General features: G+C 38.6%; 1 protein-coding gene across 1 annotated transcript; it reads right to left on the bottom strand.

The window, feature by feature from the left end:
• Positions 1 to 1,126: 1,126 nt before the first annotated feature.
• On the bottom strand, positions 1,127 to 16,150 carry IL1RL1 (interleukin 1 receptor like 1). Its single transcript, XM_053588530.1, has 10 exons — positions 16,071 to 16,150; positions 15,284 to 15,494; positions 13,891 to 14,065; positions 13,623 to 13,785; positions 11,587 to 11,658; positions 10,703 to 10,844; positions 10,470 to 10,615; positions 5,939 to 6,085; positions 4,747 to 4,914; positions 1,127 to 1,960 (listed from the first exon to the last, which is right to left on the bottom strand). Exons 1-10 carry the CDS (start codon positions 16,138 to 16,140, stop codon positions 1,596 to 1,598), a joined length of 1,659 nt encoding a protein of 552 aa, XP_053444505.1. The 5' UTR covers positions 16,141 to 16,150; the 3' UTR covers positions 1,127 to 1,595.
• Between the last annotated feature and the right edge of the window lie 5,547 nt (positions 16,151 to 21,697).

The raw sequence follows: 21,697 nt of genomic DNA, 5'->3' as shown, positions 1-21,697 counted from the left end.
TTTCATACAATATTATTTCATAAAAATCTCCATGCCCTTGCAGCAGGCAAAGAAAATTCTTAGGGCATGAAAAGAACTAGTCAGATGAGATAAACTGATGAACTGGATGTCATCAGAATTAAAATAACTGCTAGACAATGACATCATTTAAAAATGAATTGGTAAGCCTGAAAAAATTCTCACCTTGCCTTTATCTGGCAAAGAACATATATTTACAATATGTAAATAATTTCTATACACCAAAAATATAAAAAAGAAACACAATTTAAATAGGGCAAAATATTTCACCTTTACTGAAGAAGATAAACAAATAGTCAATGTCACTAATAATCAGAAAACTGGGAATTAAGACCACAATGATACTCGTTTAAGACAAATTAAAATGACTAAAATATAAAGAAACCTGACTATATCAATCATTGATGAGAGGGTGAAGCACCAGAACTCTCGTCTATAAATGGTGGGAATCTAAAATGGTACAATTAGTGTACAAAACAATTTGTCAATTTCTCTAAAAGTTAAACATGCACCTACCCTATGGTCACTCCTCAGTATCAACCCCAAAAAGAAATAAAAACATACATCCACAACTATGTTCACAGGAACCATGTTCATAATAGTTACATGAGGGAAACAACCCTTACATTCAGGAAAATGGTTGAACTGTTGTTTAGCCATACAATGGAATACTATATAGCAATACAAAGCAACAAACTCTTACAAAACACAGACAAATCTTTAAAATGTTATGTTGTATAGAAGTAACTGAATGACTTGATTGATACGAATATCCATATCCAACCAAACTAATCCACGGAGATAGAAATTAGAATGTTGTTTGCCTTGGGGAGTGAGATTGGCTGGGAAATGGCATGATGCAACTCCCTGGGGTGACAAAAATACTTCCATCTTGGTTTGGGTGATACCTACACAGATGTGTTCACCTGTCAAAACTCATCCAACTGAACACTGGGGATCCACGTTCTACTGTAGGCAAACTTGACCCAGTTAAAAATAATTGTGCTTTTATAACTTATAGACATTTTTTCCACGATTATGTGATGGACACCAAATGAGTATGGCTAAATTTGTTTTATTTACAACACCTTGCATGGTAGGTGAAATGTCCATTACTTTCACTACACAGAGGAAGAAATAAGAGAGATTCGTGGTAATACTTACACAAGAATTCAGGTTTTTTGGCGATTTCCTGAGCTCATTATGAATGTTCAGATTGGAGATTGTTGAGAAATGGAATGAAGAGAAAGAGAACAAGAAAGATGGAAAGAAAGAAAAAGGGCACAGGGGAAAGACCCTGTCCTGCAATAGAGAGAGGCAAGCAAAGAGAGAAAGGGAAGGAAATGGGGTGGGGATGCCGGGTAGGGGGAAGATTGAGAAAAACTGGGGGGCATTCAGCATCCCCCCAGAATCCTGGAAATGGAAGTAAAGTTACTAGATGAACACTGAGGCCTGAACGCCTGGGCAGTCCTAGTCCTCATGCCTCAGCGGCCCGTGTCTGCTCAGGGGGGTGGGATCCAGCTAGGAGGAGTTCAGAGATCCACAAATTCAGACACCTGAGCTCGTCCCAGCAAGCACTATTGCCCCTGGGAAGTCAAACTAGAAAGTCTGCTTGGCACAGGCATTTGGTACCTCACGTGCTTCCAGAATTTGGAATTCAGGGACCGCTTGTTGGCAACGTGGTCTTCCCTCCACTTGATGGTGCCCTGCACTTCCATGAGATGCCTGAGGGAGTCCTGAAGCTCCCCAACCTGAAGGCCACTTGGTCCGCTCAGAGCCTCCATTTCAAGGAGAATGGCCTTGGAGTCGTTCTGGATGAGGGCGCTGTGCAGGGCGATCTCCTGCTCGTAGGCGAACTCTTTACTCTGCAAGACCTGAGGAGTCAGGATGAAGATGTGCCTCCGGCTCTGTCGGATGCTGCTTTCCACTGCAGTGGCTGCATCTGGTCACACAAAAAATGAAGTAAGATTTCCTATCTTTTTTTTTTTTTTTTTTTTCCAGGTTAATGCTTTGGTCATAGATGTTTTCCGATCATTTAAAACTTCTTATTGTTGTAATCTGGTGTGAGATTCTGACAGCTACTTACTCAGAAAAGTAGAAACATAGTTGGGTAGAGAACCTGTTTGACAGTGAGAGCATCAGCTCCAATGCCCTCATTTTGCCCAAATAGATGAGCCCTAACGAAAACAAAGTCTTTCCAGCTCAGTGGGAACGTGGAGACATTTAGCTTCTTGCTTACTGGGAGACTTAGAATTCAGGTTCATTAACTACATATTATCTTTTTAGAATATTTGCTTACATTGTAACTCACATATTAAAGAACACAAGCTCAGGAAGCCTTGCCTTTCTGAACTGATCAAATTTGTTAAGGAAGTCCTACATCCACTTCACCCCCCAATCACCTCTGCTGTAGGAGCTTATTTCATCCAGATAGAAAAAAATCCTAAGAAAGACGGGATTCCTTTTATTTATTTCTTTTTTTTTTTTTTTGTGGTTTTTGGCCGGGGGTAGGTGAACCCGCCACCTCCGGCATATGGGACCAGCGCCCTACTCCTTGAGCCACAGGTGCCGCCTGATGAGATTCCTTTTCTAAGTAAGTAGTTATGGAATATCAATTCCAGGGGGATTCCATTTAGCTCTGGGTGGACTTAGAAAGAGCATGTGCAACACCCCATTCTCACTGCAGGCGGTGAAAGCATGTTAAGGAAACCCATGAATAAGGAAACACTCAGGATATTCTCACAGAGTGGTGGCTGAAAAATGCTCAAGGCAGGTGACGACAGGAGTGCTCCAGGAGGAAGGAACACAGCTGCCCTGAAACCCTAGCTGGACGCTCACCCTCTGACCTCCAATCCCAGTCTGTGTTAGAGGCCAAGGAGTGACAGATCCCACGAGGATCATCTCTACAGATGGAGGTGGCTGCAGAGTAGAGTTAACGGGCAAAAGGAAGGTGACTGGCACGAGAATAAACACACTGCCTTGGCCAGCCACGAACTTTTCTACGGGAGGAGTGAAGTGTAGTCTTGTTTTGTTGGGTTTTATTTCATGTCAGTTGAGGAGAGATCAGAGGACATACACTGAGGGAGGGAAGTGGGAAACCATCCCAAACGAATGTGTGGTCGCACAGTGAAGACAACACACACTTGACCATTGGAGAGCTGACATCTGAGTTCAGCTGGGGAGATGGGGTGACTCAAAACAGAGTCAATGACTGAGAAAGAAGAGATGGAGAGCTTGTGGTCCCAGGTGACACAGAGTGTGACCTCACAAACAACTGCAGAGCCTTGGGCACACTTGTAACATGAAACGAGCATTTGAGATCATTTCTATTATTTCTTTATTTTAATTTTAGACATTTTAATCATTTTCACCAGTAGTGTACAAAACAGTGGCATTAATTACACTGACAATATTGTGTAACCATTATAATAATATATTTTCAATTCACTATTATTTCTACCTGCAGGGGTGGCCAGTGGGAGAACTGGAGGGAGGAGAGACTTCAAGAGCAGTATTGCATGGCCTTCTCTTAAACTGCACATTTTACAAGTCTCTTGAGCCATTACGAGGCTACTAGCACTACCCAGATATTCCAGGACAAATCAAATTCAACTGTTGTGAGTATCTTTAAATCTATAGGCACTTGAATCCCTCCTCTCAGGAATGCTATGTTAACCAGTGTGATGAAAATGTGTCGAACTGTTTATAAAACCAGTGTATGGTGCCCCATGATCGCATTAATATACACAGCTATGATCTAATATTAATAAATAATAATAATAATAAAAGAATGTCAATTTAAAATGCTAAGCTGAACATTTACAGGCAGTCCCCAGGTTACCAATATCTGACTGACGTAAGACTTGTACTTACAAATGGAGGTTATTACAGGCCACAGGTAAATGTACCTGTTCCAACTTACATACAAATTCAACTTAAGAACAAACTTACAGAACCTTTCTTGTTTGTAACCCAAAGACTGCCTGTGCTTTGTTAGGTTTATGCCTGTGATATCCTGGTATAATTCACATTTCAAGCCCTTCCTAATCTCTGAATAACTAAGAAAGATTTTACAAGGAGTGTTCTTAGGTACTGGACATAACCATGTGGAGAGACAAGAAAAATAACTACTGACATCATTGGAATTGTGATAAAATTGTCAAAAGTACATAAAATTAGCTACACATATTAAGAAAAAAACAAAAAATAAAATAAAATAAAAAATTAGCTACAAATATTAAGAAGCAGAAGCCACAGTTCTATTTGTTCTGGCAAGACTATACATTTACAAATGTTTCACAAATCTAAGGAAAATCGCGAAGACTCTGAGCCTTTTAAAATATTTTAGCTAATGCTAAAACATTGTCAGAACAAAACTCTTCAATGTTTGACTCCTCTTAACCAATCTTAGGGAGAGAATTAAGATGTGTCAGAGTTATCTTAGCAGGGGACTGAGCAGTTCTCTGCTAGAGCCACAAAGCTAAGGACCCCTAACTCTGTCTTCACATCACCAACTTTATTATGAAAAACTCATCACTAGGACAATGATGGGGGTGGGGAGAAGAAAGGATAAGTGTCTCCTTATTCTAGAGAAATATTTAAAACCTCCGCTCTTACAGCCTAGAGTAGTAAATGCAATTTCTTATCCAATGGAGGAAGAAGGTGGCCCAGCTCTTAGCTTTGTGATAAGCATGAATTTCTATTCCTGATGCATTTTGATAGCTTTACCTTCTCCAGGTAGCAGATCTCTCCCATAAATACAGAGGTTGTATCCGCATTTATTTTCAAGAACATCAGGCAGAATCTGGTGAACAAAGTACTCCACAGGACCGGCTCCCTCTGGACTAGCTTTGTAGTCCCGAGGATAGATAACATAAGCATCATAGATCTTTCCGTCTGAAAATGAAAGCAAGAAGCACAGCTGCATTACTTGGTTTTAAAAATTCTCACTGGACTCTTAGTAGACATTCCTCTCCACATTTTATGTTTGCTGGTGAGCAGATCTCATTCTCCAAAATATTCTAGAATCAAAAGATGATGGGGGCCATCCCCTGTCATAAAATATGATCAAGAAACAACAATCTTCATCCCAATGCTTTTCTCTTTTTTACTGGGTGAGACTGAATGACAGAAAATGGACAAGAGCCCACCCAGGGTAGTTAACATCATTCCAACCAGCTTGATTAATAATAGGTTAGGAAGCATTTATGGTCACGGATAGGAGCTTTCTTCTGTGTTGGGTAGACCTCCACATCATCTTTTGTTTGCCTCATATTTCCCTTGGGGAGGTGAAAGTGTTAAATACTAATAGTGCCAAGGGAATAGAATTTTTTTAAGGGATTCAAATTTTTCACAACTAGCTCCTAACTGAGTCCACCACACAAAACATCTAACATTTATCTGCCTCCAAATAAAAAAGTGATGCTCATATTTAGCGGGCAGAAATGTCTTCTTTTGTCTGCATATGTAAAGTGCCTAAGTAAGACTTTCAAGGAATCGAATTTCAGGTACAATACACGGGTTTCTGATGGACCTTTCTAACCTGCTCACATCAGGAAAACAGGAACAATTGCATTACTGGGTTGAATTTCATAAAGTTTTACCAACATATGTGTCCCAAAATATTTCAACCTTTTTGGGCTCAGGGCAGATTCTGTTATTGGGGATTTAGTAGGAGCAGCAATCCTACTGAGAACAAAAATTGAACTGTTCAGATGAAGCTAAAGACAACCAGGAGACACAGGATAGAGTAGAGAATGGCCTCTGAGAAAACACAAAGGGAAAAGTTATTGATAATACGTTGGCAAGGAAAATGGAATCTGGGTCTAGTAACATAGCTACTAAGAGATTAATAGACAAATGACCAACAGTCATTATGGGACTTTTTCTTTGGAAGAAAAAATTGAGATTTGCCACTTACCATTCCTAGTTTTGTAAGGTCTAACTATATCTCTCCAGAGCAGAATAAGCTCAATCCAGAACACTTTTAGGATGATTGCCAAGCCATTGATTAGCATTAATAAGGTACTACATCCTGCAACTATGTAGTAGATGCTTGGATTATCAACTGTCCAAAAGATAGTAGGAGGAAAAAAAACATCATTATTAGTACTAAAACAAGATAAAATAAGCAAATACATGGGCAACGCCTTCTGTTGCAAGTATAGGAGATTCACACAAGAGACGTCCACTTGGAATTTTATGGCTGCTTTAAGAATCAGTAAATTAACATTTATTGAGCCCTTTGTTCTGTACAAGATATCAGTCTGGCACCATAGGGCAGTCTACAAGCAAGAAAGAAACATAGAGGCAGGTGTAGACTTAGCTAAGATGGGACATATTGGCGTGATTTTTGCTAGCAGAGACTTGTAAAAAGACAGCTCACTCTAGGCTAGACTGGGCAAGGGAGCCTTCCTGCCAGAGGAGGTCTGCGAAGACTGGGTAAGATTTAGTGAGATGCAAAAATGAAATGTTTTCCTGGCCAGATTGATGCTATGAGCCATATTACAGAGATGAGAGTGTATTTTCTGAGAAGCTGGAGTAATTCAGTTTGGGGAATTAGTGGAAGACGGGATTAGAAAGGTAGATCAAGGCTGTGTTTAGATCGGACTTGAACCCCCAACTAAGGGGCACTGTGCCTATCATGAGGGTCACAAGAGGCACAAAGGGGTGGAGAGTGGACTGTTAACAGTGAAGGTGGTTCTCACACATGACTAATCTGATTGATAGTGGGAGGTGTGTTTCTGTGGAAAGAGACGACAGGTACTCGGAGCACAGTGGGGTCTGGTACTTGGGGTAGGAGATGAGGAGGGTTCAAAGTCCTTCAGTAAGGAAGGAGTGAACAAGCCTATGTTGGGCTTAAAGAGAAAGAAGCAAAAGGTTGAGGGACTTGTTGCACCTGAGGGATTGGTGGTGTAGGAAGCGAGGAAGAAGCAAGAGCCATGTCAGTGGATAGGTAAGTCCAGTTTTTAAGTTCTGGGTCCCACACCTACTGCGTGTGTCTCTGAAGGTGAACAGTGCCCAGTCATCGCTGAACTTTCTCCTGGCACTCCTGCTTCACACAATGCATGTGCAGCACAGTTTCCACCTTCAGAGATTTGTAACAGACGACATCCAAATCGAACCTAAGCACTACGATCGTTCGTGGTATTTTTGGCTATTTTCAGTTAACCCTCTTTAGGATTGTTAGTATTTTACTTTAGAAACAGTCCTATTTAAAAGTGAACGTGAACAGAATCTCAAATGAAATTCTGTGGTTCTTTTCATTTTCATCCTAAGTCTCAATGCATGAAAATCACTGGCCCATATTGGCAGATGCTTCTGTTAGCTCTAAGAGTTTGTCAGCTGAGTATCCAGCACCATGAAATCAAGAGTGATCAAGATGATCTGGGGGAAGCGAGGTGAAAACACTGAAAATTGGCATAAGTCTTTACAGTCTTCACCATCATCAGGTTAAGTCATAAAAACTGTAAGTAAATAATTTCTGCCGGATTCCTTTCCAGTTCATGCTCTCCAAAAATCCTGTTGGGATGCATGGTAGGAATATATACTAATTGTGGGGATTATTGTGAAGTAATTATGCCAGGGGCTGCCACTTCCAACTTGAGGAAAGAACTTGACCTAAGGCATTAAAGGAAGTTCAAGTTCAGTATCTTCCTAAAGGTCAGTGGTTTTATAAATGTGCAGATAATTTCTGTGTGTGAAGAACAAAAACTAGAAACTTCTTATAAGTGCTTATAAATAGGAAAATGCTGTCTGCATGTGAGTCCTGACTCTATAACTACAGTATTTGGCAAGTTACTCAACTTTTGCCTTTGTTTTCTTGTCTATAAAATTAGATGATAATAACAGTCTCTGTCTTGTGGAATGTTGGGAAAACAAATGAAAAACTTAAATGTAAAATAACTAGACAAGGCCTGGTCCATAGGAAACAATGAATAAATGTGTACTATTATTATTATGAGTGTCAAATATTTATTTAATATTTCATGATATAGAAACATAGGTTTTCAAAGATTTTTTTCCCAAATTTGAGAAATGCTGCCATTTCAAAAGTGAAGGACTATATCTTGACAATTCAACAGCAGTCAGGACAATTTTTGTTTAATTTATACAGTTGTCAAAACAGAGTGTAACCATGCTGATTTGAAGAAAAACAGGTGAAATACAAATAAACAAGAAAGAGCAAAATCATCAAATACCTGTTACATGAAAATCATTCCAATAAACAGGTAACCAGAGAACATTCATCAGGAATAATGCAAGCAAAGCATGAAGATATGGAAGCAAGGGTAGTTGGGGGGAGAACAAATGGATGACTCCAGCTGTGCTGTGCCCACCTCGGCCCCAAGCATGGCCTTCACACAACACCTGGATAGGTGCCCAGCCAGCATGGGGGTGGGCGCACAGTTATCACTGGCAGAATCTTGATGGCCTACAGAACATGACATCACTCCAAATGATCTACAAAACTCACGATTCTGTTTGTTTTGTAAAAACTTACACATTGGGGGTTGAAGTCAAAATTGGAAACAAAAAAATCCCATGCACCACCTCAAGCAGAGACCTGCCACAACCATGTCAGACTGATGGCCTGCTTTCCTGCACCCCTAATCCTTTGACATCTTGTTGTTTCCTGTGTGTTTTTCACCAATGAATCTGGGCCACATCCTCCACATCTGTATGAATTTGGATTTTAACACTCTCTTGGGCTATTTGACAAGCACATTAAATAATTTCCATATAGTTTTACAGCCACTAAGGAGAGACAAGTGTTAAAATGCACAGTAGTGAACCTGCATAGTTGACCCCTTCCTACATTGACCACTTCCTTAAGTTGACCTAATTTTCATTGACTGGAGGAGTGCCACATGTACGGATCAGTACGGTAGGCCTAGTTCTTTATGTTGATCACCTCCATATATTGACCAGTTTGTTACACAGTCCCTTGAGTGGTCACCTTACAGAGGTTCTACTGTATTTTTCTCTCCTTTTTGTACAGCAGAAAGATTTCCTATAAGAAACACGATGTGCTCAGGAATGAAAGACATGTAAAGCTATTTCTGAGGCAACGTGCATTCAGAGACACACAAAGGAAGTCAGTGACAGAATCAGTCTGCCTCTGTGGGAGGAGTATTTGATCCCTGATGCTATTGAACATTGCCTGGGTATGGTGATCATCAGGAGCACAGTGACTTGGGGACACTCTATTACTGTTCTGAAACATCCACACACAGTAATGTTGCCTGTAAGTGGCAGGGATCACTCATCCCACCCTCCTTGGGTTGTTTGTGATGCCACCCATTACTTATAAAAGAGAATGCTACCTTTTAAAAATGTTGTTTATAGTATCTGAAATTAATACATTAAAGATTAGTGTCAAATTTCATTGTGTCAAATGTTAATGAAGTCATCAAAACAGGCTAGAATTCAGATAAAACTACAGGGAAGCTATAAACAGCTTGTCTTTCTGATTTATGGGGAAAATGATTCAGTTTACCAAACATAAATATAAAATAGTGTTTTGTTATATGATTAAGCCTTGTAGATAGAGAAGTAGAAATGTGCAAGAAGTATTTTAATTGATAACCTTGGGCATTCATTGATGCACTCAACAAATATTTATTGAGCCCTTGTTATGTGCTAGGCGCTACTCCATAGCCTGAGGACCCAAAGGTGAGGGAGCTGCACCCCTGCCCTCACCGAGTTCATGGTCAAGTTAAGCAAACTGTCAAACAGCTTTTGGAAAGGCAAGGACCTGGGCAATGACAGAGACAGGATGCTGGAGGAGTACATGGAAGATATGTGTACCAAAAACTGGTGGTCAAGGAAGGCTCCCCTGAAAAGTTGGTACCTGGATTACACGTTGAAAAAAAGATGCAACAAAGAAATGGGTTGAGCTACCAGACTTTCCATGAGTCACCTAAATTTAATATTTTTAAAAGTTTAACAATGATAATGCATGCCTTAAAAAGTAGCATCTAAGATTTTCTTACTGAAATGTCAGTAAACATCGACTTTTTTGTCCATTTTGCCATCATTACTAAATAGATGTGCGTTCATTATGACTGAAAAATCTATAAAAGGAAACATGCTTATAACAGATTATAAAATATATAAAGGAACGTAAAAGGACATGTTCACAGTTTAGCTGGTGTGTTTTCTTTCACATACAGTGAAATAGATGGTGCTCAAGAAGACAGAAGGATGACCAAACAAGTGGCTGAGTTTGCCAGAGGAACTGACAGAGGACAAGGAGGAAGTAAAGCAACAGAGAAGATTCCCAGCCTTCAGAAACATTCTGGGAAGACCAGGTTGCACAGAGCCAGTGTCCTCAAGGGGGCACATTTCACGAGACAGGCCATTTCCATTGTCTTCCCAATATATCGTTCCTTAAGCTTAAAGTTAACACAGCAAATTCAGGTGACCAAAGCCTCAGGAACACTCCTTACTTGGATTTTTCCTACTCAGCCTTACGGTGTGCCTTCTCACGCCATGCAAATTCAGGGCCAGACAGTCATATTTCAGTGACAGGTCCTCTTCCTTCACATCAGCTATCCTTAGCACCATGTTTAGACAAGTCATCTCACTGCTGGAACTAAGAAAGAAACTTGTTATTTGGAATGCTTGCTTTGCAGGTGCAAATTGTGTGGAAGGAGACATTTTCACTTCCATATACAAATACCTTTGATTCTGTCCCTCCTCCTCTTGAATTCTTCCTTCACCAAAGTCCTTAACTTTGCTTCCATTAAGCTGCCAAAGGACCACAGCCAAGAACTGAGCGCCTCTCCCAAAGCAAGCAGAGCAAGTTATGTTAACTGTTTCTCCTAGATGAAAAGTAAAGAAATTCACCAGTAACATTAAATTCGCAGAGTAGGATTTAATTTCATTTAATGTGCAAAAACGTTCAGCAAACACTTGGTGCATGCCTCGGGATGATTTCCAGCATCTTCGTTCCTCCCTCCCTCATTTCCAGCACCTTCTTCCCTCTCTGCCCTTTCTATGCCCTCCCTTGGCTGCTTCCCCTCTTTCACTATCTTTATTTCACTCAGTTAGGTTTGAAGCTCAGCCCCCAAGACCCTCTGACCCATGGGGGAAAGTCACTCTGGCAAATGACTCAGGCTTCACAGACCACACATAGTAATGTAGGATTGCCCTTTACTTGAAATTGATGGGGTTTTTTTGACTGCTCTCTTCCACACCTTTATTCTCCTCTCCATTTTTCCTCATCTTTCATGAGCTCTACTCTTAGAGGCAAATATATTTTACCCAGCCCAGCTACCATCTCCAGAAAGATCTCTCCAGCTCTCCATCCCATAGAAGAGGATAAAATGAAATGCCCACACGAAAGCACCATGAATTATAAATTGCATGTAAGTGCTGCATTTCACTATGCCCAGGGTTTCTAGTATTAGCCATTAGTTGGGGCAGATGCTTCCACAGGTGTCCCTTCCCTTAACCTTCAAGGTGCCTTATGGAAATTACCAGCCCCTGCTAAGGAAATTCAGATCGGGGGACATAGGAAGGATTTTTCGGGTAATATTTAGACCATTCTTAAAGGTTTCTTACCGATTTCCACTTCCTTTGTTTCATTGTATGGAGGAGCTCTAATAACTGGAAACAAAGAAAAGGCTTGATCATCTAAAGACAAAAAAAAAAAGAATATAAATATTAGGACAGCATTGGATGGTCATCAATATAAAGCTTGTATATTTATATTTCTATCCTTTCTCATAGTAACATTTCTCAAATTCTTCTGACAATAATCCGTGGAAACAAATACCCACACACAAATGACACAAAAGTATTTAAATAAAAATTTCTCTCTACCTCTCTAATCTCTTCTATATCAACTAAGACAAGCCCATACAACCCATTATATTAATTGCATGACCTAGTAATTATTAGAAGACCCCAATTCTATAGAATAAGCATAAAACTACAGAGAAGATTTCAAAAGATCCATGAAATGACAAATGTGTGAGTCCATACTCCTCAAAGTTCCTCACCGCTGTGGCTCCTCTGCAGTAAAAGAAGTCTCTTCTTTTTAAGAAATTCTAATTCCTGTGGCCACTGAGCCCAGAACAGAGAAGGGGATGTCTTCTAAAGCATTGCTGCAATCCTCCACCCTTACCTGCTCATTTACCTTAAGACAGTGTGAATAAGGATCACTGGGGGATTGGGGGGGGTGATGTTAAATAGTGAAAGGCGCTAATGGGAATATAGTCTAGTGATGTTGACAACAGATAAGCACTGAAAAAGTCCAAAAAATAAAATTTTCACCAAAATTGCTTTGGCCTAGAGGAACTTCAACATGTAAAGTTGCTATTTCATCTCCATCTATAGATCAAGCTGTGTAGATTTCACAAACTATGATTGAGAAGTCTTTCTCCTAAGCAATCTTTTATAAAATTTAAAATAAATTTGGAAAATAAAATTGAGAATGAAGCAAACTACTTGGTCATTGATGATGTAGAAAGCGATGTAAGGCAGGATTCGAAACTACTCAATAATATTTACATACGCCATTGTACCCCATCATAAAGTTTCTCATTAAACATTTAGTCCAGTGAGTTATATTAAAGATTGAATTCTTTTTCTTTAATGTTTAGAGTCTCTGAGACCAAATTAGGATAAAGAAAGTGGCTCTTGCTCTTGTAAGAGGTATTTTGCCATGCAAAAAAATAAAATTATGTTAGCATCCAGATCTCTTTGTCTTTCAAAAATTAAGTCAAAAAAGAAAGAATAGATATGGCTTTGGATTGGTAGTTTAATTTCCTCCTTAAATTTCTTTCTTTTATTCATAGTGGCTGTACTATTTTATTTTATTCATTTTTTAAATTAAATCATAGCTGAATACATTAATACATTTATGGGGTACAATGTGCTGGTTTTATATACAATTTGGAATGCTTACCTCAAACTGGTTAACATAGCCTTCACCTCATTTTCTCAACTTTTGTGTTAAGACATTTATACTCTATACATAATATATTTGCCATGTACCCTTGCAAAATGCAACATAGGTGTGGTCCTGCCAATTACCCTCCCTCCACCCATCCTCCCCCCTCCCCTTCCCTCCCTCTCCTCTTGCCCCCTTCATCTTGGCCTGTAGTTGTGTTATATCTTTCATATGGAAGTGTGGGTGGTTATATATTGGTTTCATAGTAGAACTAAGTACATTGGATACTTTTCTTCCATTCTTGAAATACTTTACTAAGAAAAATATGTTCCAGCTCATCCATGTAAACATGAAAGAGGTAAAGTCTCCATCTTTTCTAAGGCTGCATAATATTCCATGGTATACATGTACCACAATTTATTAATCCATTCATGGGTCAATGGGAACTTGGGCTTCTTCCATGACTTGGCAATTATGAACTGGACTGCAATAAACATTCTGGTGCAAATGTCTTTGTTATAATACTTATGCCTCAGTAGTGCATTCAGAAAATCCCTTTGCATTATAGGAGAGAACATGCAAGGGAAGATGGAGCAGGAGGGAGTACAGGGAAGAGATGAAGGGCAAAACCTAACCAGAGGGCACAATTTTTCCCAGTTTGTCTTTTTTCAAATGTTTTCCTTCGTTATAGTCAGTAGCTTACCTTGAACTGTGAATGACCTGGTTGCTGACACACTGTAATTGACACCATTTTCATTGTGGGTAAATTTACACGTGTAATCACCGGCATCTTCACTCATCACGTTGTCAATAACCAAAAATGACCTGTGTGCTTTGTATCTTGATCCTTGAAGAGCTTGACAATTCTGAAATAAGAAAATCCATTCCCTAATCAGTAATGCTTCCCTTGTATCTAAGTGCGTAAATTTCATCTACCCACCCCTTCCCCCAACACACATATTTCCTTTTACCTTGAACCACTCAAGAGGTGCTGTCCAATTGTAGAGGTCAATTGTAGGACAATATATTTTGGAATTTTTTTCTGATCCAGATACTGTGGAATGTATCAAATAATCTGGAGTGTTGCAATCTGGTTGTTTTTTATATATGGTAACATTTACATATCTAGTCTTATTGACGTTGGGGCTATTGAAATAAGTCAGACAATTAAAAAGAATCACTTAGCATTGTGCAATAACTTAATCCAACTGTAGCCTTTACTTAGTATTGCTTTTTTCTTAAAACAATGGCTATTTTATTTAAAAATTATTGTTAAAATATAGAGTTTCAAATACTATTTTATCACCCTTAAGGTAAAATATAATCCCTGTTGTAGCCCTAAGAATGCCTCCTTCACCATTTCTTCATACACCACATCACTGCACCTGCTGTAATGCCAAGATCCCAGTATAATAAAGGTAGTTACTATTTAATGAGAGTTTCCTATGCACTAGTCATTATGATGAGCACTTTTCACACATTCACTCATTTTATTCTCACAATATGCTATTTTTTTAAACAATTCTGCTTTTGTTGTCCAGGCTTGAATACAATGTTGTGATCATAGCTCACTGCAACCTCAAACTCCTGGGCTCAAATGATCCTCCTGCCTCAGCCTCCCAAGTAGCTGGGACTACAGGTGCAAGTCACCATTCCCAGCCACAATAATACTTTGAGGTGAATTATATTACTATATATATGTGTGTGTATATATATATATATATATAAATATTTTACACATAAGGCAACTAAGCGGTGGAGAAGTAACTTGCCAGCATTGCACAGCTAACTAGTGGCAGAGCGTGAATTTGAAACTGACACTTGTCCAGGCTTAGAACCCAGGCATTTAAATTACACATCCTACCTTTTGATGTAGTTCATCTGACATTTTGTGCCAAATATGAATACAAAATCAGAATATATAACAATTTATATCTAGAGTAAGTAATTTGTAGGTGTGCAATCTCATATGACCTTCTGTAGCTTAGGTCTAAGCCATTAGCAACCACCCTTTTTCACCCTATAATGCTGAACAACTAGGTTACTAGATTTTCTGTGGTTTGTTTTTAATTCCAGCCAAGAGTGAGCAATTGATCTCAGTTCCTTTGGTCACTAGGAAAGCTAAGCCTTTCTCCAATGAGGCTACAAGTTAATTCCTGCAATTACAAATCCACATACTTAGCTCATAGGCACCTGACCCCAACCTGAAGACACTCCTAGAAGTATTCTTTTATTAGGATTGCTTTATAAATTCAGCTCTTCCAGAAAAGGCAAGGGAAGGAATAAAAGTGAGGCTATCTCAAACCATCAGCTTGAAAGAAAGGGGAAGAAGCTCAAAGATTATGGTGGCTTTCTGGATCATACCTTCTGATGATGCAGGTATAAATACCAGAATCATCCACTTTGGCTGGTAGAAACTTCAGATTTCTACCTGAGGCAAATACACGACTTCTTTCATGGGTGGGGATACTTTTGTTTGTTTTTGAGTAATACCAATCCACAGGGTAATGAGCTCCTTTTTGTTTAGGACATCTCACAATCAAAGCCTCATTTTCCAAGCCCCCAGATAGATTATCTGCAAATAAAAATATTAATACGATCTTGAAATGACCATTTGAAAAGATCATAATTTCTATATTCTTAGTCTTTCCTTCTAGGATAAAGCTTAGAAATGGGTCATATGTGGGTTACAATACTTTTGAAAAGGATAAGTATATGATTAAGATCTTTTAAGAAATGCTCTGCTAAGTAAAGTATATGATTAAGATCTTTTAAGAAATGCTCTGCTAAGTACCACATATTAATGAATTATTTGGAGCTAAATCCCTCTTAGTGGAACAGTGGCAAAGCAGCTGTGCCTATCTAAACAAATTGTATGCCAGTCAACAAATGCCTACAATAACCGCCTATGGGTAGGCACCATGTTAAATTCTGACATATTTGAGTAAGTCAAACTAAAATTATAGTATACTTCTTATGAAGAATTTCTTCTGCTAGATATTGATGAAGAATGATTATAAAGCAAATGATGACTTTCCTAGTTTACAATTCAACTGCAACAATTGGAAGCAAGCAGTTTAAAACAAGGCAAATGTTCTAAGGAGTACTTAATTTTAAAACATTGACATTTTAGGTGAAAAGCCATACTTACTATACTTAGCTGTTGCAGCTACTGTGGAATGTATGAGGGCTGTTAGAATTGCCAAGATCCAAAGCTCCATTCTGTATTTATTAATCAAAAGCAAGAGTTGGAAACTGGTTTCTCAGTTTACTCCAGATGACTGAGTCACTTTTAGGGTGAAGGTTGCCACTGGGCAAAAGATGGTGCTCCTTAAGACTTGTAGTTGGGAAGAGTAGCCAGTGTCTCTACTGAAAAATCACAGAAAACCATAGCAACATACCTATCAGCCACGATTTTTACTTGCTCAACATTGCCTGGGATAATGAATCAATCAACATGTTTTAGTAAGTAAAAATACATATAACACCTGGTTTTAGACAAGTAACATTGCATTTATTCCTATTGAAACTTTGGGTCATGCAGCCCTTACAATGATAATGCTATTTAACTGTTATTTTTCACTAGTCTTATAAGAATTTCCTGCAAAAAGCTAAATTAAGAGGAAATAAAATAAGTTTCTATTTTTGGAAAAAATATTAAAGCCATAACATTTAGTAGATCCTAGAACTTACTATATTCTATAAAACCGCAGAGGCTGGCAGCAGCACGCACGCATACCTAACTCACAAACAGATACACTTGCTAATGGTCAACACAAAGCAAATGAAGTTGATTGTAGAGTAAAGAAAAGTGACTGCACCAAACTCTACCCCAAATTGGTCCCAATCTCAGTAGGTTCCCAAGTGGCCCCCCACATTTTGCAAGAATAGTTGAAGGTCTGTAATAACTAAATATTCCTCTTTTTGCTTTTAGCAAAGAATCATTTACTATACTACTTCTTACCTTAAAAAGTCAGAGAAGAGATAGAACTAACATTGAAATTTATAAACGAAAGAAGAAACATAGTAATTCTTACTATATTTCAAGAAAGCACATTTCCTCTAAACATCAAGTGTGGGTACTTTTCTCATTCTGAACTTCAGATAATGCTGCTTACCCAAACTGAAGGACAGAAGAGAGCAAACTCCAAATCAACAACGGGGCTAAGAAGAGTGTCCGACCCCTCTAGCTCCCTCCTGGTAGGCAATTCATGTGGACACACTGTCTCTTTTATTTTAAAGGGAAGACATTCAAAGACATCCTGTAATTTTGCCACGCCACTCATCCTGAAATTTTGTTTTTAGCCAAATCTATGACTTATCCAAAAACACTGATGTATCATGCACTAAGAATTCTTGGCAATAGTAAATAAATATTTAGACCCAAGGGCAACATTGAATAATCCCTTTAGAGGAAGTAATCAAATCATTTCTCCCGTTTCAGTATCAGTTTCTCAAGGTGAACAATGAATAATGCTTGCTGTTTAAGGCCCTGATACTACTACACTTCGAGTTCTAAAAGAGCTTTACACCTGGGGAGGGGGGTGTCTTGAGGAGCAGTCAGCAGCACTTCATGGGGTTTGGAAATGCTCTGTCTATGGTCCAGAATGTGACTCAGTCTTATTTCCGAATCAGTTCCAACCACAAACTTAAGTTCCAGCAGGGCTCTCCGCTTGGAGTAAAAAAAAAAAAAGAAAGAAAGAAAGTTTTTCTAAACAGCTCAAGGAAGTTCAGGGAAATAGAAGGAGGCTGTGACTGTAAAGTTTACCTCCAGGGTACTGACAAAGAAAACCTTAACCCTCAGGTCTTGGACTCTCGTAAAACCAATATTAATAGTGAAATTGGATTTTAGGTTTAACCACACATAGTGTTATAATCTTATTATGAGTACACTCAACTTAATTTTAAAAGTCATCACTTCTCAGAAAGATTAAGGGACTAACTCCAGACCAGTTCACTAATGTAATAATAAAGGTTAACCTTTCTCTTGAACTTCCTCTATGCCACATGCAGTTCTGAGTGACTTATTCATTCCTCCATTCTCAATGAGGTGGGTATTACAATTATTATTTGGTCTTTTTTTAAATTTTATTTATTTTTTTTATTGTTAAATCATAGCTGTGTACATTAGTGCAATCGCCTATACCCATTCTAAGATGCACCATAGATGTGGCCTCACCTATTACCCTCCCTCCACCAAAACCTCCCCCCTCCCTTCCCCTTCCTTGGCCCTTTCCCCATAGTCTTGTGCTATACTTGGGTTATAGCCTTCATGTGAAAGCTATAATTTAGCTTCATAGTAGGGCTCAGTACATTGGATACTTTTTCTTCCATTCCTGACATACTTTGCTAAGAAGAATATGTTCCAGCTCCATCCATGTAAACATGAAAGAGGTAAAGTCTCCATCTTTCTTTAAGGCTGCATAGTATTCCATGGTATACATGTACCACAATTTGCTAGTCCATTCGTGGGTTGATGGGCACTTGGGCTTCTTCCATGATTTAGCAATTATGAATTGGGCTGCAATAAACATTCTGGTACAGATGTCTTTGTTATATTGTGACTTTTGGTCTTCTGGGTATAAACCTAGTAAAGGAATTATAGGATTGAATGGCAGGTCTATTTTTAGGTCTCTAAGTATTCTCCAAACATCCTTCCAGAAGGAACGTATTAGTGTGCATTCCCACCAGCAGTGTAGAAGTGTGCCCTTTCCTCCACATCCACGCCAACATTTCTGGTTTTGGGATTTTGTTATGTGGGCTACTCTTACTGGGGTTAGGTGATATCTCAGAGTAGTTTTGATTTGCATTTCTCTGATGATTAAGGATGATGAGCTTTTTTTCAAGTGTTTGTAGATCTTGCATCTGTCTTCTTTGGAGAAGTTTCTCTTCAAGTCCTTTGTCCACCCTGAGATGGGATCATGTGTTCTTTTCTTGCTAGTATGTTTGAGTTCTCTGTGGATTCTGGTTATTAGACCTTTATCGGAGGTGTAACCTGCAAATATTTTCTCCCATTCTGAAGGCTGTCTGCTTGCTTTACTCACTATGTTCTTGGCTGTGCAGAAGCTTTTTAGTTTGATCAGGTCCCAGTAGTGTATTTTTGATACTGCTTCAATTGCCTGGGTAGTCCTCCTCATAAAATATTCACCCAGGCCGATTCCTTCAAGAGTTTTCCCTGCCCTTTATTCAAGTATTTTTATGCCTTCATGTCTTAAGTTTAAATCTTTAATCCAGTGAGAGTCTATCTTAGTTAATGGCGAAAGGTGTGGGTCCAGTTTCAATCTTCTACAGGTTGCCAGCCAGTTTACCCAGCACCATTTGTTAAATAGGGAATCTTTTCCCCACTGAATGTTTTTAATTGGCTTGTCAAAGATCAAATAATGGTAAGTAGCTGATCCATCTCTTGGTTCTCTAGTCTGTTCCAGACATCTACCTCTCTGCTTTTGTGCCAGTACCATGCTGTTTTGATCACTATGGATTTATAGTACAGTCTCAGGTCTGGTAGCGTGATTCCTCCTGCTTTGTTTTTATTGCTCAGTAATGTTTTGGCTATTCGAGGTTTTTTCTGATTCCATATAAAACGAACTATTATTTTTTTCAAGATCTTTAAAGTATGACAATGGAGCTTTAATAGGAATTGCATTAAAATTATATATTGCTTTGGGCAGTATGGACATTTTAACAATGCTGATTCTTCCCAGCCATGAGCATGGTATGTTTTTCCATCTGTTAACATCTTCGGCTATTTCTTTTCTTAGAGTTTCATAGTTCTCTTTGTAGAGATCCTTCACGTCCTTTGTTAGGTACACTACCAAATATTTCATCTTCTTTGGCACTACTGTGAAAGGAATAGAGTACTTGACTGTTTCTTCGGCTTGGTTATTGTTGGTATATATAAAGGCTACAGATTTATGGGTGTTGATTTTGTAGCCTGAGACATTGCTATATTCCTTGATCACTTCTAAAAGTTTTGTAGTAGAATCCCTAGTGTTTTCCAGATATACGATCATATCATCTGCGAAGAGTGAAAGTTTGATCTCTTCTGACCCTATGTGGATACCCTTGATCACCTTTTCTTCCCTAATTGCAATGGCTAAAACTTCCATTACAATGTTAAAGAGCAATCAAGACAATGGGCAATCTTGCCTGGTTCCTGATCTAAGTGGAAATGATTTCAATTTAACTCCATTCAATACGATATTGGCTGTGGGTTTGCTGTAGATGGCCTCTATTAGTTTAAGAAGTGTCTCTTCTATACCAATTTTCTTAAGTGCTCTGATCATGAAGGGATGCTGGATATTATCAAAAGCTTTTTCTGCATCAATTGAAAGAACCATATGGTCTTTATTTTTAAGTTTGTTTATGTGTTGAATTACATTTATAGATTTACGTGTATTGAACCAGCCTTGAGACCCTGGGATAAATCCGACTTGGTCATGGTGTATAATTTGTTTGATGTGTTGTTGGATTCTATTTGTTAGGATCTTATTGAGTATTTTAGCATCTATATTCATTAGTGATATTGGTCTATAATTTTCTTTTCTTGTTGGGTCTTTCCCTGGTTTGGGGATCAAGGTGATGTTTGCTTCGTAGAATGTGCTGGGTAATATTCCTTCTTTTTCTATATTTTGGAAGAGGTTTAGTAGTATAGGTACTAGTTCTTCTTTAAATGTTTGGTAGAATTCTGAGGTAAAGCCATCTGGTCCTGGGCTTTTCTTTTTAGGGAGATTTTGTATAGTTGATGCTATTTCAGAACTTGATATAGGCCTGTTCAACATTTCCACTTCGTTCTGGCTAAGTCTTGGTAGGTGGTGTGCTTCCAGGTATTGGTCAATTTCTTTCAGATTTTCATATTTGTGAGAGTAGAGTTTCTTGTAGTATTCATTAAGGATTTTTTGACTTTCTGAGGGGTCTATTGTTATTTCATTATTACCATTTCTGATTGATGAAATTAGAGATTTTACTCTTTTTTTCCTGGTTAGGTTGGCCAAAGGTTTATCTATTTTATTGATCTTTTCAAAAAACCAGCTTTTGGATTTATTGATCTGTTGTATAATTCTTTTGTTTTTAATTTCATTCAATTCTGCTCTGATTTTGGTTATTTCTTTTCTTCTGCTGCGTTTGGGGTTGAAGTGTTCTTCTTTCTCCAGTTGCTTGAGATGTTCCATTAAGTTATTGACTTCCTCTCTTTCTGTTTTCTTGAGGAAGGCTTGCAGTGCTATACATTTCCCTCTTAGGACTGCCTTTGCAGTATCCCAGAGGTTCTGGTAATTCGTGTCTTGATTGTTGTTTTGTTCCAAAAATATGGTGATTTCCTTCCTAATCTCATCTATAACCCATGTATCCTTCAGCATAAGGTTGTTTAGCTTCCATGTTTTTGTATGGGTATGCAGGTTCCCGTTGTTATTTAGTTCAACTTTTATTCCATGATGGCTGAGAAGATGCAAGGAATAATTTCTATTTTTTTAAATTTGCTGAGGTTAGATTTGTGGCCTAGGATGTGGTCGATTTTGGAGTATTTTCCGTGGGCTGATGAGAAGAATGTGTATTCAGTTTTTTGGGGATGAAATGTTCTATAGATGTCTGTTAAGTCCAGATGTTGAATGGTTGAGTTTAAATCTACAGTTTCTTTGCTTAGCTTCTTTTTGGAGGATCTATCCAGGACTGCTAAAGAGGTGTTAAAATCTCCAACTACTATGGAAGTGGAGGAAATCGAGTTGCTCATATATGTTAGAGTTTCTCTTTTAAATTGAGGTGCGTTGTGGTTGGGTGCATAAA

Source organism: Nycticebus coucang, chromosome 4, assembly GCF_027406575.1.
Source record: "Nycticebus coucang isolate mNycCou1 chromosome 4, mNycCou1.pri, whole genome shotgun sequence".
In the NCBI taxonomy this organism is placed as follows: Eukaryota; Metazoa; Chordata; class Mammalia; order Primates; family Lorisidae; genus Nycticebus; species Nycticebus coucang.
Note: the sequence above shows the minus strand (reverse complement) of the source record. Positions and strands in the feature narration are given on the sequence as shown.